The sequence below is a fragment of the Saimiri boliviensis genome, chromosome 1, assembly GCF_048565385.1.
Source record: "Saimiri boliviensis isolate mSaiBol1 chromosome 1, mSaiBol1.pri, whole genome shotgun sequence".
NCBI lineage: Eukaryota > Metazoa > Chordata > Mammalia > Primates > Cebidae > Saimiri > Saimiri boliviensis.
Window position 1 is genome coordinate 8,439,067 of NC_133449.1, and position 15,055 is coordinate 8,454,121.

Here is a 15,055-nt window from a genome sequence, read left to right on the forward strand (position 1 = left end):
CTAGCATCCAATAAGCCAGGGGAGGCAGTACCAATTGTCAAAAGGATAATTCCTTTTTTTTGAGACGGAGTCTTGCTCTGTCACCGAGGCTGGAATGCAATGGCATGATCTCAGCTCACCACAACCTCGAACTTTCTGGTTCAAGCGATTCTCCTGCCTCAGCCTCCCAAGTAACTCAGATTACAGGCACGTGCCACCACGCCCAGCTAATTTTTGTGTTAGTAGAGACGGGGTTTCACCATGTTGGCCAGAATGGTCTCAATCTCCTGACCTTGTAATCTGCCCACCTCAGCCTCCCAAAGTGCTGGGATTACAGGCATGAGCCACTGCACCTGACCCAAAAGGATAATTCTCATTCCTTCATCATTGTTTTTCAAAATACAAACTGAGGCTGAAAATCAATAACCATTTCATAAATTAATAACAGAGCCAGGCCCGTAACTCAAGCCTTGTGACTCAGCTGTTCTTTCAACTTACAATTTATTAACCAAGGAACTAACCAATTCAGTGATAGGTTTGGTCAAATTTTGTGTGCACACACACACACACAGATGCACACAGCACCAGTTTAAATCCATTTCAAATTAGTTATGTTTATATTAAAGGGCAGAGTTCAGTTTACAAGATCCCATCAGTGAAGATGCTGTAGCCAGACAGGAATTTTGAGGGAGATGAGGATTCAAAGATCCAATGAGTTCCTGGTCCAGGATCACCTGCAGATCTGGACTCAGGTCCTGTCTAGCAGTTAGGCTGCTTTGATGAAAAGGAAGAGCCAAGAGGAAGGCGCTGGGGAAGCCTGGGGCTGCCTCGGCTGAGCATGTGTTCAATGCTCTCCGTCAACCTTTTCTACAAGGAAAGATGGAAGCAGATGCCGCACAGGCCTGCACAGCCGAGAGTGGTAGACGCTGCAGGGGGTGCCGGTACCACGGTGTGTGTGAAAAATGCATCAAATCTGGACTTAGACAATTGGAGCTGGTGTTTTGGTTCTGTCACTAGCTGGTGGCCTTGGGGAAGGCAGAAGTCTCCAATTCCTGAATTTTCAGTTTTCTCAAAAATCAAGATAAAAATAATGTCAATGTTTTAGAGGACAGTTATAAAAATCGAATGTGCTATTGTTAAAAAGTTCCACCTTTTCTGCATCTTAGTCTCCTTATTTGTAAACTAGGGAAAGCAACAGCATTCACTGTGTAGGGTTATTAGGATTTAAGGAGTTAATCCATGTGAAACGCTGATAGAGTGTCTGGCTGGGAGGGAGCACTCCAGTCGGTAGGCGGCTGGTTACATAACATGGAAGTGCCACCAGGCCATTTCAACCCACTGTCCACTGCTATTGCTGCGCTTACTGGCTTTTGGCTTTGGTGACTGACTTGTCATTATGGAAGGGAAAAGGGCTCCTGTTTTGCCTATTTTCTTTTCTTTTTTCCTTATGAGACCACAATCATTAAAAAACACTCTACAGCAGTAGTAATTTTTTAAATATGCATATATTACTTATATATTAACATTTATTAAGCATTAATACTGTTTAATAATGAAGTATGAAGAAAAATACATATTGTGGTATTTGGGATTATAATCTTACATGGAATACTGACAAGAGACATAGGAAACGGCAAATATATCTAAGCCAGATGACAACAGGACTGCAAATAAGATTAATATATTCAACACTATGCACAAACTTTAAGGTAGTGGTCTAATCCATGCACAATAACTGGATGGGTGATGTCCATCGATTCCTAGCCTGTTACTGAACATTGTTCCAAAGTCATTAGTGGGAACAAAGATGTCTGATGTTAATAAAACAAGACTATTTTTCTCTATAAATATAATTCACATGACCATAGATAATTTTCAGTTTTATTTTTCTAAAACAGAAACCCTTGAAGACACTCCAAACCCTATTTGAAAACAAGAAAACACAATGATGATGATGATGATGATGATGATGATGATGATGATGATGATACAGCGAATAAAGCTAAACTGAAAATGTGTCCTGGAAAAATGTGAGAATCGGCCCATCTCTCACCGGCAAGGAGAAGTAACAGTAAGTGCCATGTGGAGAGTGGGTGGCATCAGGAGCCACACTGCCGGGCTCTGGAGCCAGACCCTGGCTCTGCCACTCAGTGGCTGTGTGACTTTGGGGAATTCCCTAACATCTCTGTCTCTAACTTTCTCATTTGTGAATTGAGGATAATAATAACTATTTTATGAAGTGATCATGAAGATCAAATTAGGTCTAGAACATTGTCAGATACAGTGTGTTCAAACACAGTAAGCTGTTTTATTATAACAAACACACAATACTTTACGTATTCAAAATGAATACAGGATAAAGAACACTGACAAAATAAATATTCAACACAAAATGTTGAATTTGGGGGGTCAGTTGAATATAAATCATCCCCAGTCCATCAATACTGATAGAGACACAACTCAACATAATGATGCCATCTATTAAAATATCTTTCATTAAACCTAAGCAAGACATCATCAACTACAGGAGTTTTAGGAACCATTAAGTAAAAAAAATGTTGCCATAGATTTTACTGACTGCAAGACATATTCTAATTTCTGACAAGTTAGAAGAAAATGTGCATCTCAGAACCAAAGACATTCTGATATGAGCAAACTGGAAAGTGGTCAACAGAGTCAGACTGCAGGAGAGTGTGTCTATGAACAAACATGCAGACACAACGTCTAGCTTTCCCACTGGCTTCTGAGGTGGAAGGTGTGTTTCTGGGACATGAGCGCTCACTTCAGGACGGTTTAGTGTCTCACTACCTGCCAATCCCTGCTTATACCACAGAGGGTGTGGGCTGGCGTGGGAGCCCCCAGGATCACATCCTGACACATCTGCAAGAACAGGGAGAAGCTCCCAAGAGTTCCTGTTGCCAGTGTTCCGGGAGGGAGAGAAGAACCTAAAGAACTGATAGTAATCCGATGTTTATATTACAAAAACTTATAAGCAAATCTTGAAAATTGAGCTGATTCTGGTTGGGTCTAATGGTCTGAGAGTCCCTTGAATAAAAAGAATTCTAGAAAAGCTGTGAAACTTCACCTTTCCCCTCTTCTTAACCTTACCTGCCTTTGGGAGGCTGAGGCAGGAGGATGACTTACTGCCAGGAGTTCGAGAATGTAGTGAGCTCTGATCACACCACTTGCACTCCAGCCTGGCCAAAACCAAAACAAAAACCTTGCCTGCAAACTGCTCCACACTGGAAATTCATTTGCCTTCTTGGACTATGGAAAGAACTGGCTTACTGAAAACCACCCTTCTCTAAAACCCTTCTTCCAGTTAGGTGTTAAGATTCTAACAGCCTTTCCTACCTGTATAAAACTCGCACACAAAGTAAACATGAGATGTTGACAACTCATCTGTTTGATACAAGATAAGTCTCCATGCTTAATCGGCTGTGGATAATCCTCATCATCATCTAGTGGCAAAGACTCCTGTGTGCTCACCAAAACGCTCCCCTTCCTCCAGTGCACACAGTCACATGGATTTCCCAGGCACCCTTGCAGCTCAGCAGGAGTCCATGACTTAAGAAGGCCAATGGACTATGGGTGAAAGCACCAAATGCGTCACTTCCAGGCCTGGGCGCATGCGTCCTCCAGCCTCTTCCCCTGCGGGTGCAGAAGGTGGGGCAGAGCCCTGGGCCTCTCAGTCTTCACGTGAATTTAGGTAACACTGAACTGTCACGTGAACAAGAAATGAATGTCAAATGTATTCAGTCGATTAGATTTGGTGATGGTTGTTACAGCAGTTACCCTCCCTCAACATCATAAATTTTTCAGTAACACATAATGGATCACTCAAGTATAAAATTCTCAATATGGAATCGCAGGATAAAGTGTTTATTCTAGCTCAAGCTTAATCAGAGTAGTCTATCTGAGGGAGGAAATAGTAGAGGGCAGTGAGGGGTGGTCAGTGAAGATAACTGGCTTTGCTAAAAGAACGGTTGAAGAGTTGAGCTATAGATAGGGTAAACCGACATCCCATTCTGTGATGGTCCCGATATTACCCTAAAGTAAAATGTAGAGTTGAACCATTTTAATTAGATTCTAGAATTCTATTAATTTATGAAATGGGCATCTCCACAAAGGACTAAATGAAATGGGCATCTCCACAAAGGACTAAACAAAGTACGAGAGGATTAAAAATACATCCGTGTGGGAGCACGGCCTCACACCCCAAGACGATGGAGCTTATCAAGACCGGCTGTGGATGTCTATCCCTGGGAGGCTTTCCTCCATTTTTTCCCTTTTTATGAGACAGGCTCTCGCTATGTTGCCCAGGTTGGTCTTGAACTCCTGGGCTCAAGTGATCCCCCTGCCTCAGCTTCCCCAAGTAGCTGGGATTCCAAGTGCATGCCACCATGCCTGGCTTCACTCCCTGGGAGTTTGCAACAAAGCATGTTGTTATGGTTTAAAGATTTCCAAAATCACAAACAGAAAAGCTTACGGGGCCAGGCAGGTAACAGGGTGGGTAGAAAGTGAGAGCGAAGGTGGAGCCTGTAAGGAACTGTGGTGCAGCAGCACAATGTTGAGGGATTTACATTAAGTATTTTGTTTATTATTTATTTTCTTTTGAGACAGTGTCTCACTCTGTCGCCCAGGCTGGAGCGCAGTGGTGCAATCGTGGCTCACTGCAACCTCTGTCCCCCAGGTTAAAGTGATTCTCCTGCCTCAGCCCCCTGAGTAGCTGGGACCACAGGCGCCCGCCACCACACCCAGCTAATTTTTGTATTTTAGTAGAGACAGGGTTTCACCATGTTGGCTAGTTTGGTCTCGAACTCCTGACTTCAGATGATCAGCCCACCTCAAAGACTCCCAGAGTGCTAGGATTACAGGAATGAGTCATCGTGCCTGGCCTAAAGTCAGTGTTTTGAAGGCACTGTGTAGGATTTGTGGGCAGACTCTATCAGAGTTGGCCCCTAGTTTATTCATTCACTTAACAAGTCTTATCTATTTATTTATCATTTATTTATTTGAGACAGGACCTAACACTGTCACCCAGGCTGGAGTGCTGTGTTGTGATCACCACTCACTGCATCCTCAGTCTCCCAGGCTCAGGCAATCCTCCTACCTCAGCCTCCCGAGTAGCTGGAACTACAGGTGCACACCAGCATTCCTGGCTAATTTTTTTATTTTTATTTTTATAGAGCTGGAATCCCACCATGTTGCCTAGGCTGGCAGTGAACTCCTGGCCTCAAGCCAGCTTCCCACCTTGGCCCCCTTCAAGTGCTGGGATTATAGGCATGAGCCACAGCACCTGGCCAACAAGCATTTGTTGAACGTCCACTGGCTTTTCTGAAATCCAGGATTTGATCTAAACAATGTCTTGAGGTTCCTTCCCAATCTACTGCTCTAAGGAATGTTTTACAGTAAAATAGGATGACAACCTGAAAAAGGAAAATACATGATAACGTAAAAAAACTTACAACACAAAACAACTGAAAAGAACTCAGGTAAAAGACAGAAGGAGAAAAACACAAATAACTCAAAATATAAATTAACTTATTTGAAAATAAAAATAGTTTAATTTGCATCAAGTACAACAACATGCAGTGTATAAATTCTTATAAACACAGCTTTAAGAAGTTAAAGTATCAGGGACTATGATAAATTTGAAAATAACAATCTAACTTTTTATTAGACATCTGACCAAGAAGATGCTGTAAGATTTGAAGTGGCAGGTTATATAGAGCTCATTCACATGCTTCTTGCTATACTAAATATATACTAAATGGCTTTTACTTAAAATTTCATAAAAGGAACATTCCACTAAAACCAATTTAAATTCTACAACTACTAAGAACAAATCACACTAGTAGAGGTGAACAAATCTCTCTTCTCCAGTCGACTGGACAGCAGGATTACTGAGTGGTAGGTAGGCCGAGTCTTCTTCACCCCCTTATTATTTGGTGAGGAAGTCAACTGTGAGAAGTGACTCGAACTGTCAGAAGAAATGAGAAAAGTGCTTGGGTCTATGGGCAGGGGACTAGATCTATAGGTCTTGTTGCCTTGAAAGACAATGAGGTAAATATGTACAAAATGTTAAAATTAGAAAATGATCACGGATAATCAAGATGGTCTTATTATTTCAAAAGCTTCTTAATTTGAATAATATGGAGCATGTAATTCTACATTGTTTCTAAAAGAAAAGCTTCATTTACTCAAGTTCTAAGAATTCAGTGTGATATATTATTCCATGTTCTGTTAAATCTCAGAAAAACTATGAAAGGGTTCCTGGCACGTATCACTAGTGTAAATAACACTACAAAAATCACATTTCATCCAAGAAAATGGACTTACATGCAATCTTGGTAAAAAAGATGACTGCTGCTGATGCTCTGTGGGCAGATTCAGAGTATTCGTGTGCTTTGAAACAGGAACACTTGTCTTTATTTTCTATATGTAATCCATGCTATTGCTCATTTAGGTTGGTCTTTCACTCCAGATAGGTTTTTATGATTTTTAAAGGGTCATCCTATGAATAGTTTGGAAATAATTGCTCCTCCTTCTTGACCGACCCTTTTATTCTTACACATTCTTTATTTTTCAGAATGCCTCATTGTACTGGGAATTCAGATCCTGCCCATTCTACAGCTACCCAGGCCCCACTCAAAGAGGGTTTCAGTTCTGAGTTCCAGAAAGTCCTTGTCATGAAACATTCCACCCACAGCACGTGTGCATGGCACACACCAGACTCTGATGCCAGTGTAAGCCAAGGCTGTGAGTTGGCTAGTCACCTTGCTTAAAAGGCTTTGACCAGGTAGGCGACAGTATTTGATTTCTAGTAACCATGTTAGATGCTTCTTGACTCTGTTTTTTAAAGTGGCAAGAATAAAAATTCTCTAATTGGCAAGAACTGGACAGCTGGCTTAAAACTACAGCCATGCATCATTTGACGACAGGGATGCATTCTGAGAAATGCGCTGTTGGACAATTTTGTCGTGGTTACATCATAGGATGCATCTAGGTACGATGCTACCACCGACTACACACCTAGGCTGTGTGGCATGACCCACTGCTCCTAGCTACACACCTGTACAGCATGGTACTGAATACTGCAGGCAACTGTCACCATGCTATCTGTGTGTCTAAACATAGAAAAGGTACAGGAAAAATACAGTATTAGAATCTTATGTGCCCACTGTCACAGATACGGTCCATTGTTGACCAAAATGTCCCAACGTGGCATATGACTGTAGCTGACTTTGAAGACTAATTGTTTACATACCTTAGTTTAATCTGGATCCTCTGAAGAGCTATCTATCTCAAGGCCAGCATTTTCTTCCTAGGCATGAAAGGGTTTAAAATTATGTAAGATTGTAAATTCTCTTTCTGTTTAATCAGTCTCAACCAGGGATTCTCAACCTTTGTGATAAGCCATTAAAAAAACTTTCCAGTGCTGGCTCTTATCTATACGCTTCCATTTTTCAATTCGGTTGCATAATTATGGCCTATGCTTAAAATTCTGAGGTAGGGAAGGGTAGGGAGTCCCCACAGCCTGGAAATTAAAAATGCAATCGATTCTGAGCCCACCTGGGTCTACTCATGCTGCCCCCTACAAAGGAACAGTATCCCCACTGGTTTCTTCCCTTCAGCCCAGTGTCGGCGTGTGTCTGGAAGAGAAGGTGGGAATAAAGGAGCCTAGATGCTCGGTCATGAGTGCTGGCCACAGAAGTTAATTTACAGCACCTTCCCTTTTACCCATTTATTCCCCCAAGTCACTGGCTCATAAAATAAAGGGGAACAAGTACTTTTCCTGGTAGATAGGTTGATTTTACTCAGGAGTTAGCCAGGAATTCAGAGATTTCTGGACTTTTAAACTATGGGATACTTCTAAATAGGCTGAGAATTCCGGGTATAACTAAAAATCAACTTTTAAATTTTTTATCTTACCCGTAAGAAGATTTATTTTCATTCATAAAACATCTTCTAATGGTTAGTATTTGTAAGAAAAAAAAAATTACAAACATGTTTTACTGCAGCATTCTCACATGCAAATAGTCTAAAGAGTTCTCAAAATGAGCATTTTTGCAAGTAAGTTTCATCTAAAATTACCTGGCTAAGCAATTAAAATTATTCCGACCACTATGTAAACCCATATAAGTAAAATATAACATGAAGACACATTTTCCTTTTAATATTAAAAATGTTTGTGGTTATGAAAACTTAAATTTCCCAGTGTTGGAGAGTTGATCCTTAAATACCCTGCACTGTGGAAGTGATTTCAACTGAAAGAGATCAACAGCTTTTTATTTCCAATCTTCTCCTGCAGGAAGCCTGTACTAACAGGTAGCGCTCCGTAAGACCACAGTGAATTAATCTGGCTTAATACTTGCTACATTATCAGAACTATCTGTGGCTTACGGTGAAGGCAAAACGGTACCTAAAACACAGGACTCCACTGGGCATGGTGGCTCATGTCTATAATCCCAGGCTTTTGGGAGGCTAAGAAGGGAGGATTGCTTGTATCCAAGTTCGAGACCAACCTGGGCAACACAGCAAGACCCCATCTCCTCAAAAAATAAAAATTAGCCAGGTGTGGTGGCACATGCATATAGTCCCAGCTACGTGGAAGGCTGAGCTGGGAGACTGCTTGAGCCCAGGAAGTCAAGGCTGCAGTGAGCTGTGATGGCACCACTGCATTCAGCCTGGATGACAGAGTGAGATCCTGTCTCAAACAAACAAATAACAAACCACAAAAACACTCCACAGGACTCTAAATGAGACAGAATCTAAGGGATTATAAAGATTAGAGCACCAATTTCTTTTTCTATCATTTTTCACCCAGTTAAAGCAGAGTTTTGCATATGTGAGAATCAGACTGAGCTGTACATTATAAACAGATACAGACACACAGACACACACACACACACACACACACACACACACACACACACACAGTTTCGAGGGAGATGATGTGTGACTCAATCACTCATCTGGTTTGTCAATTTTGGTATTACTATGAAAAAGCAAACTTTTCCAGTAAGTTCATGAAATAAATTGATGTCCTCTAGGATCTGGATAACCTCCCTCTTCTAGCTACAGGAATGCACTGCACAGCACTGCTGGGTGCTAGCGTGCTGTGGAACAAACGCTTTATAAAGCACCACTGAGGCACTGGGACTTATGAGCCACATTCTCTTAAAAAGACTAGTTGGGAGCAGTTCAGAACACTTCTGCCAACTACATGACTGTACATGAACCTAAAAGTCTTTAACAAATTTCAGACATGGGACAAAACAAACACACTAGCTAATTTATTTTTAATCAAAACGTGAATCATTATTAAAGTGAATAAAAATTCATGAGTCAGAATAGCATGCAACTTTTTTATTGTTTTCTAAATCTATTTGTACACTTAATATGCTAGTATTAATTTCACAAACAGTATAAAGAATGTACTCCAATGATATTACGTGGCAACTACTCACCTGAAAAAGAACAAAACATCGTCTCTGAAATAATTCCTAATTATACAATTTTGCAAACTAATAAGCACTATAAATAGTAAAATGTTCTGACTTCAGTGTATGTCAGTAACATCCTGCCTTTTTAAAACTGCTTAAAACATTTGTTAAAGATCATGCAAAATAAACACTGTATTAAAATGCTAGATTATACTCAAACATCAAGACAATGAAACACAATAGAGCAACTATTTAGCACAATGACTGGCCAAGTAAATAACTTTATCAGCATATTAATAAAAATCCACTGAAAGATAAACATCGCAAATGTAACACTGACTCTAGAGACTCGCACATCTGCGATCTCACCATCTACCATCCTAACTGCGACTTGGGGTAAACCACCAGAATTCATTCTACATAAATAAGCTGTGTTAAAATGACAACGAAATGTCATTGCATGATGATGGGGAACATTTCCAGTCCACACAGTATTTCAAGGTCATCATTCTCTTAACTCGGCTAACAATTCACGGAAAGTACAGTTTTACAGTCACACCGCTTATATATATTATATATATATATTTTTACTCGTGCTTTGCTACATGTTTTTAAACTTTTTTTTAAAAGTATTTCCTTCCTCATGATCCTCCCCCAGAATTAACTTGCTGACTTAGGAAGAGACGAAGTAGATGAAGATATCTATCCTAGCATAGAAAGCAATGATTTAGTTTTACCTAATTAAATATTTCCTTGTCATTTATTAATTGTCACTGACCTTTTTGATGTAATTATTTCCTCATTCACTCATCTATAAATATTTATTAGTGCCTATTATTACCCATGTCTCCCTGATTCTCCAGAAAAAGAATTCCTCTTTTTCTTTCTTCTCATTGCTAACCTCACTTAGAATTGGGCACCATTTAAAAGAATGAGAGAACAGACCAGGGTGGCTTCTTGGGCACAGCTGGATGGTGCTGGAAGCCAGGCCAGGGCTTTGGAGAGAAGAGCCTCTGACAGATAAACCTATGGAGGTCACTGGCCCCTGCCCACACCTACTCTCCTGACAGCTCATGATGGCCCGGTTACACTACTGCGAGCCCTGGTGACTGGCTTTCCTAGCAATCTTTAAAGCCCTCTTCATTACATACTTCCTAGTTAAAATTCAGAACCTCTGTGATAAGCAACGCCTCTACCATATAGAACGCTGGATCTCAGTTTACTGAGCATCTCCCTAGTGTCACAGGCTGTGTGCTCTCACCTCCATGAGCCCCTAAGGGCAGAGTTTGCTTCTGCTTCACCTATGCCACATCTTCCCTCAAATGTGTGGTTGCCAAATGTTCTGCAAAAAGGTACTCCAGTTTTTTACTTTTTTTGTGGGTGGGGGGAGCAAATTAAGCCCTTTAAAATACTTCTGACCTATCTTTATACTCAGATCTCACCTCATCTCAAAAAGTTTTATGGGGTAATGCGCCAAGGAAAGGTACAGTAGCATTAGTGAGTTTTCAAGCTTCTAATTACAAAGGCAATAGAGGCTTGCTGGTGAGCCATGACTTCTCATGCTCCCCTCTGTCGTACTGTGGGTGTCTCTTTTACCACGGCCTCTTCATCTGTTAGTTATCTGTCAGTGAAATGTAGAAAGACGATGGGCATGGATGGAGTCAAAATCCAGGTCAATTCTGTCATAAGGGTACAGCAATACTCTTCGCCTTTGCTTATTTTTCTCAAAGAATGCTTTCTCTTTCTTCTCCAAAGCCTGTGCTCTCAGGAGAGGCCGCTGCATGGAGCTCTGAAGACTCTCTGGAGAGCCTTGTGTAACTTGAACGCTGGCTTCGCTTATGTGTCATGCTTTTTAGATTCTCATTCTGAATAGTGGTTGGGTTGGGACTGGAACTAGGCCTCAGAATGACTTGAGAGGTCTCCCTAATTCCCTCCATCTCATCGAAATTTTGATTGGCTCTATTAGCTGGAGCACTGTTGTTGTTCAGAGTCACAGTGCTGGGTGTTCGGTTCAGATTGTAGGCTTTCTGGCATGCAGGCCAGTTTTCTTCAGGGCTGCTGGCTATCAGGCTGCATTCGGAAGGGCTTTTCTTGTCTTCTGAACAAATGGACATCCGAGCTATAATTGGATCTTGCAGGCCACTCAAGCTATGTGGGATTCCCCGCTTTCCACTGTGACTGTCATCTTCCAGCTCTATGAGATTTGCCTTTTCAAGCTGGGAGTCATCCGCCACTTCATTATGCAGAGAGTGATTGGGAGAACTTTCACTGGATCTCACTCCTGAATCCGATGAATCCTTTTTGTCAAGGAGGGCATCTGATAAATACTCTTTGGCTTTAATGAAGGTTCTAATCGGCTCAGCACTGTGCTCTGGAGACTTTGGCACTCTCTCTACTTTCCCTTCGGCTTTTCTGTCTTTGTCATCTTTGAGCAGTGGAGTGTTATCTGATTCTTCTGTGCCAGATTCATCCTCATCACTTGGGAGTTTCTGGTAGCGCAGCCCACCTCCCTTAAGCTTCAAATCTGTCTGGAAGAGACTTGACCTTTCAGAAGATTTCTTGCCTGGGAGAAGCTTACTGCCTGACTGATCTGATTTTTCATCTTCTTCAGTGATAGGATCCAGAGGAGAGGCATCATTGGTGGAAACCCCTGACGAATAATCGATAACATCTCCCCTCTTCATTAAAAAGGACTTTCTCCCATCATCGGGCTTTGGCTCACTATCCTTCCCCTTTTCTTGTTCTAGGTTTGAATGAATAGAGCCCCCTGATGAACTCTGCCCCATGTAATAAGTGCTGTGTGGAGAAGATCTGCCACTAATGGTTGTAGACCCCGGGCCCCCTTCTAGCTGGGACATCTGAGCAATGTATTCTCTATAGGCATCTCTATACTCAGCCTGCACCTTATCAGTAAGTTTTGAAATTTCAATACTGGAATCCTGGGAATTGAGACTCGAAAGACTTGGGGTTCTGCGAGTTTGTGACTGTGAAGACAGAAAAAAAAAATTTAAAAATTCAAATAAGAAAAAAATGCATAAACATCAGCTTAGGAAATACACATGTAAACTAACCATTTTACAAGTCACCAAAATATCAAATTCTTTCAAAAGACTTCCACATAACACAGTTTAACAAAAGCTGTGCCTTATAAATAATGCTGTTATTAGAAAGCTTTCTATAAATTTTAATAAAATCAGTTTACTGTTACTATTTAAAAATATAACTCAACACTATATTAACAAACAACCTTAGCACTTGTTTCTGTTTTTTATTTTATTTTTAAGAGACAGGATCTTGCTGTGTTGCCCAGGCTAGATTCAAACTACTGGGCTCGAGCGCTCCTCCTGCCTCAGCCTCCTGAGCAGCTGCGACTATGGGCACACACCGCATGCTTGGCCACAGCACGTGTTTTTATAACTTCAAACGTTTCCCTTTTATTTAAGGCCAAAGTCAACTTCATTATTAAAGTATAAAAAGCAGTGAGGCCAATAGTTGGGCCTTAGTAAACAGAAAAAGAAAATAGTTTTACAAGTTGATTTTCAATATGAGTTTTAAAGTCAGAATTGCTTCAGATCCCAGAATAGCTCAGAAATAGAAGCAAAAAGTACAGATTAGGAAAAAGAAAAGGGAAGCGGAGAAGAATCGAGAAAGCTTAAGAAGGGTCAAGAGTAAAGGCTGAGACAAAAAAAGAAGGAGCAAAGTGAACTTGCTGGAGACCTTCTCACGGAAACAGGACGTCTCCTCCTCCTCGGTGCTGCCCTGCCTTGCCCTGCCTTGCCCTGCCTTGCCCTGCCTTGCCCTGCCTTGCCCTGCCGCCTGCCGCCGGCCGCCTGCTGTGGTGCCGCCATTGTTCTCTGCGCCCTGCTCCTGCGCCCTGCTCTGCTTTCCTCCTGCGCTCTCCTGGCTGCTCCTACTCCTCCTGCATCTCTCACTTGGCTCGGTCCCTGACTCTATCTCTCACCTGGCCTCCCTCTTCCAAGAATCTCCAAAGAACACGCCTACATCTAATGCCAGATGAGAAGAGACCAATATCCATGAAGGGTGTGCAGGCATCCTGGAAACCAAAGGATGAAACTCAAAGGGACACTATGTGGCCAGTGTTCCAATGAAGATGTACTTCAACCAACGGTTACTGAATGCAACAGAAAAATCACCTGGGAAAGGCTGAATTTGCTGACCACCCTAGCTCAAGCAGCCCAGTCCCTACTGACTCAGCACGCCGTGACCCTTATGGATTTCCCAGCTCTCGTCAAGGTCTACATGAGCTAACTTTTTCTTTGTTTCACTCACTGCTCCTCTCCAGGTGAACGTAGCTCCTTGAGTACAGGGAGCCCTCCGTCTTGTCTCTTGTTCACTTAGGTATTCAGTAAACATTTTCTGAATGACTGTATAAATGCCCATATAATCTCAGTGAACTGAATGGCGCCCTTATTCTTCAATAATATGAAAAAATGCCATTCAATAAATACCTGCCAACTTAGATTACTGTGACGCGGGGCACCTTCGTCCAGGCCAAGCGTGTTCAGCTCTTCGAAGCTGAAGTTGAGCGTGTAGGGCGTCTGGCTGGAGAGCTCCGTGTGAGGCAGCTCGCTGTGGGCAGCCCGGCGAGCAGGTTCACCGTGCGGGGCTGGACCACTGCTGCTCTCCCCGAGGAAACGTGGGTCTTCAGGGACCACCTGGCTTTCTGCATTTCTCATTTCTAGCACCTTAACAGAAGAAACACATACATATTTACACTAACAAATCATATTTTAGAAGCTTTATAAATGGTTTAGAAAAATAAAACATTATAAAGCTACTACAACAGAAATGAGAAAGCATACTTCTGGTAAGTGAATTTCCAGTGAATTTGTACTTCTTTCACGTTAATTAATACTAAAGGAAGCAACAGTAAAAACCACCATACATATACTACACTACAATTTGTCCATTAAATTATTACTTCAGTTTAAAATTTAACTTGAGGGCAAAGCAAAATGCAGCTGGCACGTGTCAAAACCAGAGCTGGCCAGGCTAACTACTGGAGCAGTAGATCCAGATTGTATTCAGAAAGATGGCAACAGGGAAAGCAGTCTCACTAAGAAGGGAGTTCAGCTCCGAATACAGCAGGGATGAGTGGGGGGATCTACCACCAAGGGACAGGGTGGGGGCCGTGGATGGAACATCACTAAGGGGAGGCAGCAGGGGTGGGAGACTCTGGGTATGCTGATGGCCGGGGTGAGCAGACATCACCTGGGGTTGGGGGGACAAGGCATTTGATCCAATACCAAGGGCAATCACACATGTAAACTGACTTGACAGGATTCCTGCTAAAATGGGGCAATGCAAGCTCTATAAGGACAAATGCTCAAGGTCAAGGCCTCAAAGGCTTCAAGGAGTCTGATGAGAGGGCAGCTGAAAGCATGAAGAACTGGCAGGTCAGTAAAATGGTGTCTTCCCCAAATCTCTAAGTGAAATGCCCAAAAAGGCAAAGGCTGCCAAGTGCTGCTGTGTGTATTTCCACAACACAGAGTTGCACATAAGTGTAAAAGGCAGTTTTTAAGTTTAAAAAGTATATGAAAAAATACCAGTTTAGGCCGGTACTTATTGATACTGTTTTTCTACAATGTCATGAATAATTCTGAGTG

General features: G+C 41.9%; 1 protein-coding gene across 14 annotated transcripts in view; it reads right to left on the reverse strand.

The window, feature by feature from the left end:
- Positions 1-1,465: 1,465 nt before the first annotated feature.
- The window catches only part of KIDINS220 (kinase D interacting substrate 220), a 114,570-nt gene continuing 100,980 nt past the window's right edge, over positions 1,466-15,055 (reverse strand). For 9 of the 14 annotated variants that reach the window (XM_039477716.2, XM_039477714.2, XM_039477708.2 and 6 more), the window contains 2 exons: positions 13,898-14,134; positions 9,337-12,412 (listed from right to left, as the gene is read on the reverse strand). In XM_039477716.2, coding sequence (XP_039333650.1) covers positions 11,153-12,412; positions 13,898-14,134 — 1,497 coding nt within the window. In that variant the 3' untranslated portion in view covers positions 9,337-11,152. Of the gene's footprint in view, positions 5,963-7,249; positions 7,307-9,336; positions 12,413-13,897; positions 14,135-15,055 lie in introns of those variants that run through there. The other 5 variants (XM_074393701.1, XM_074393689.1, XM_074393693.1 and 2 more) reach the window with 2 other exon arrangements.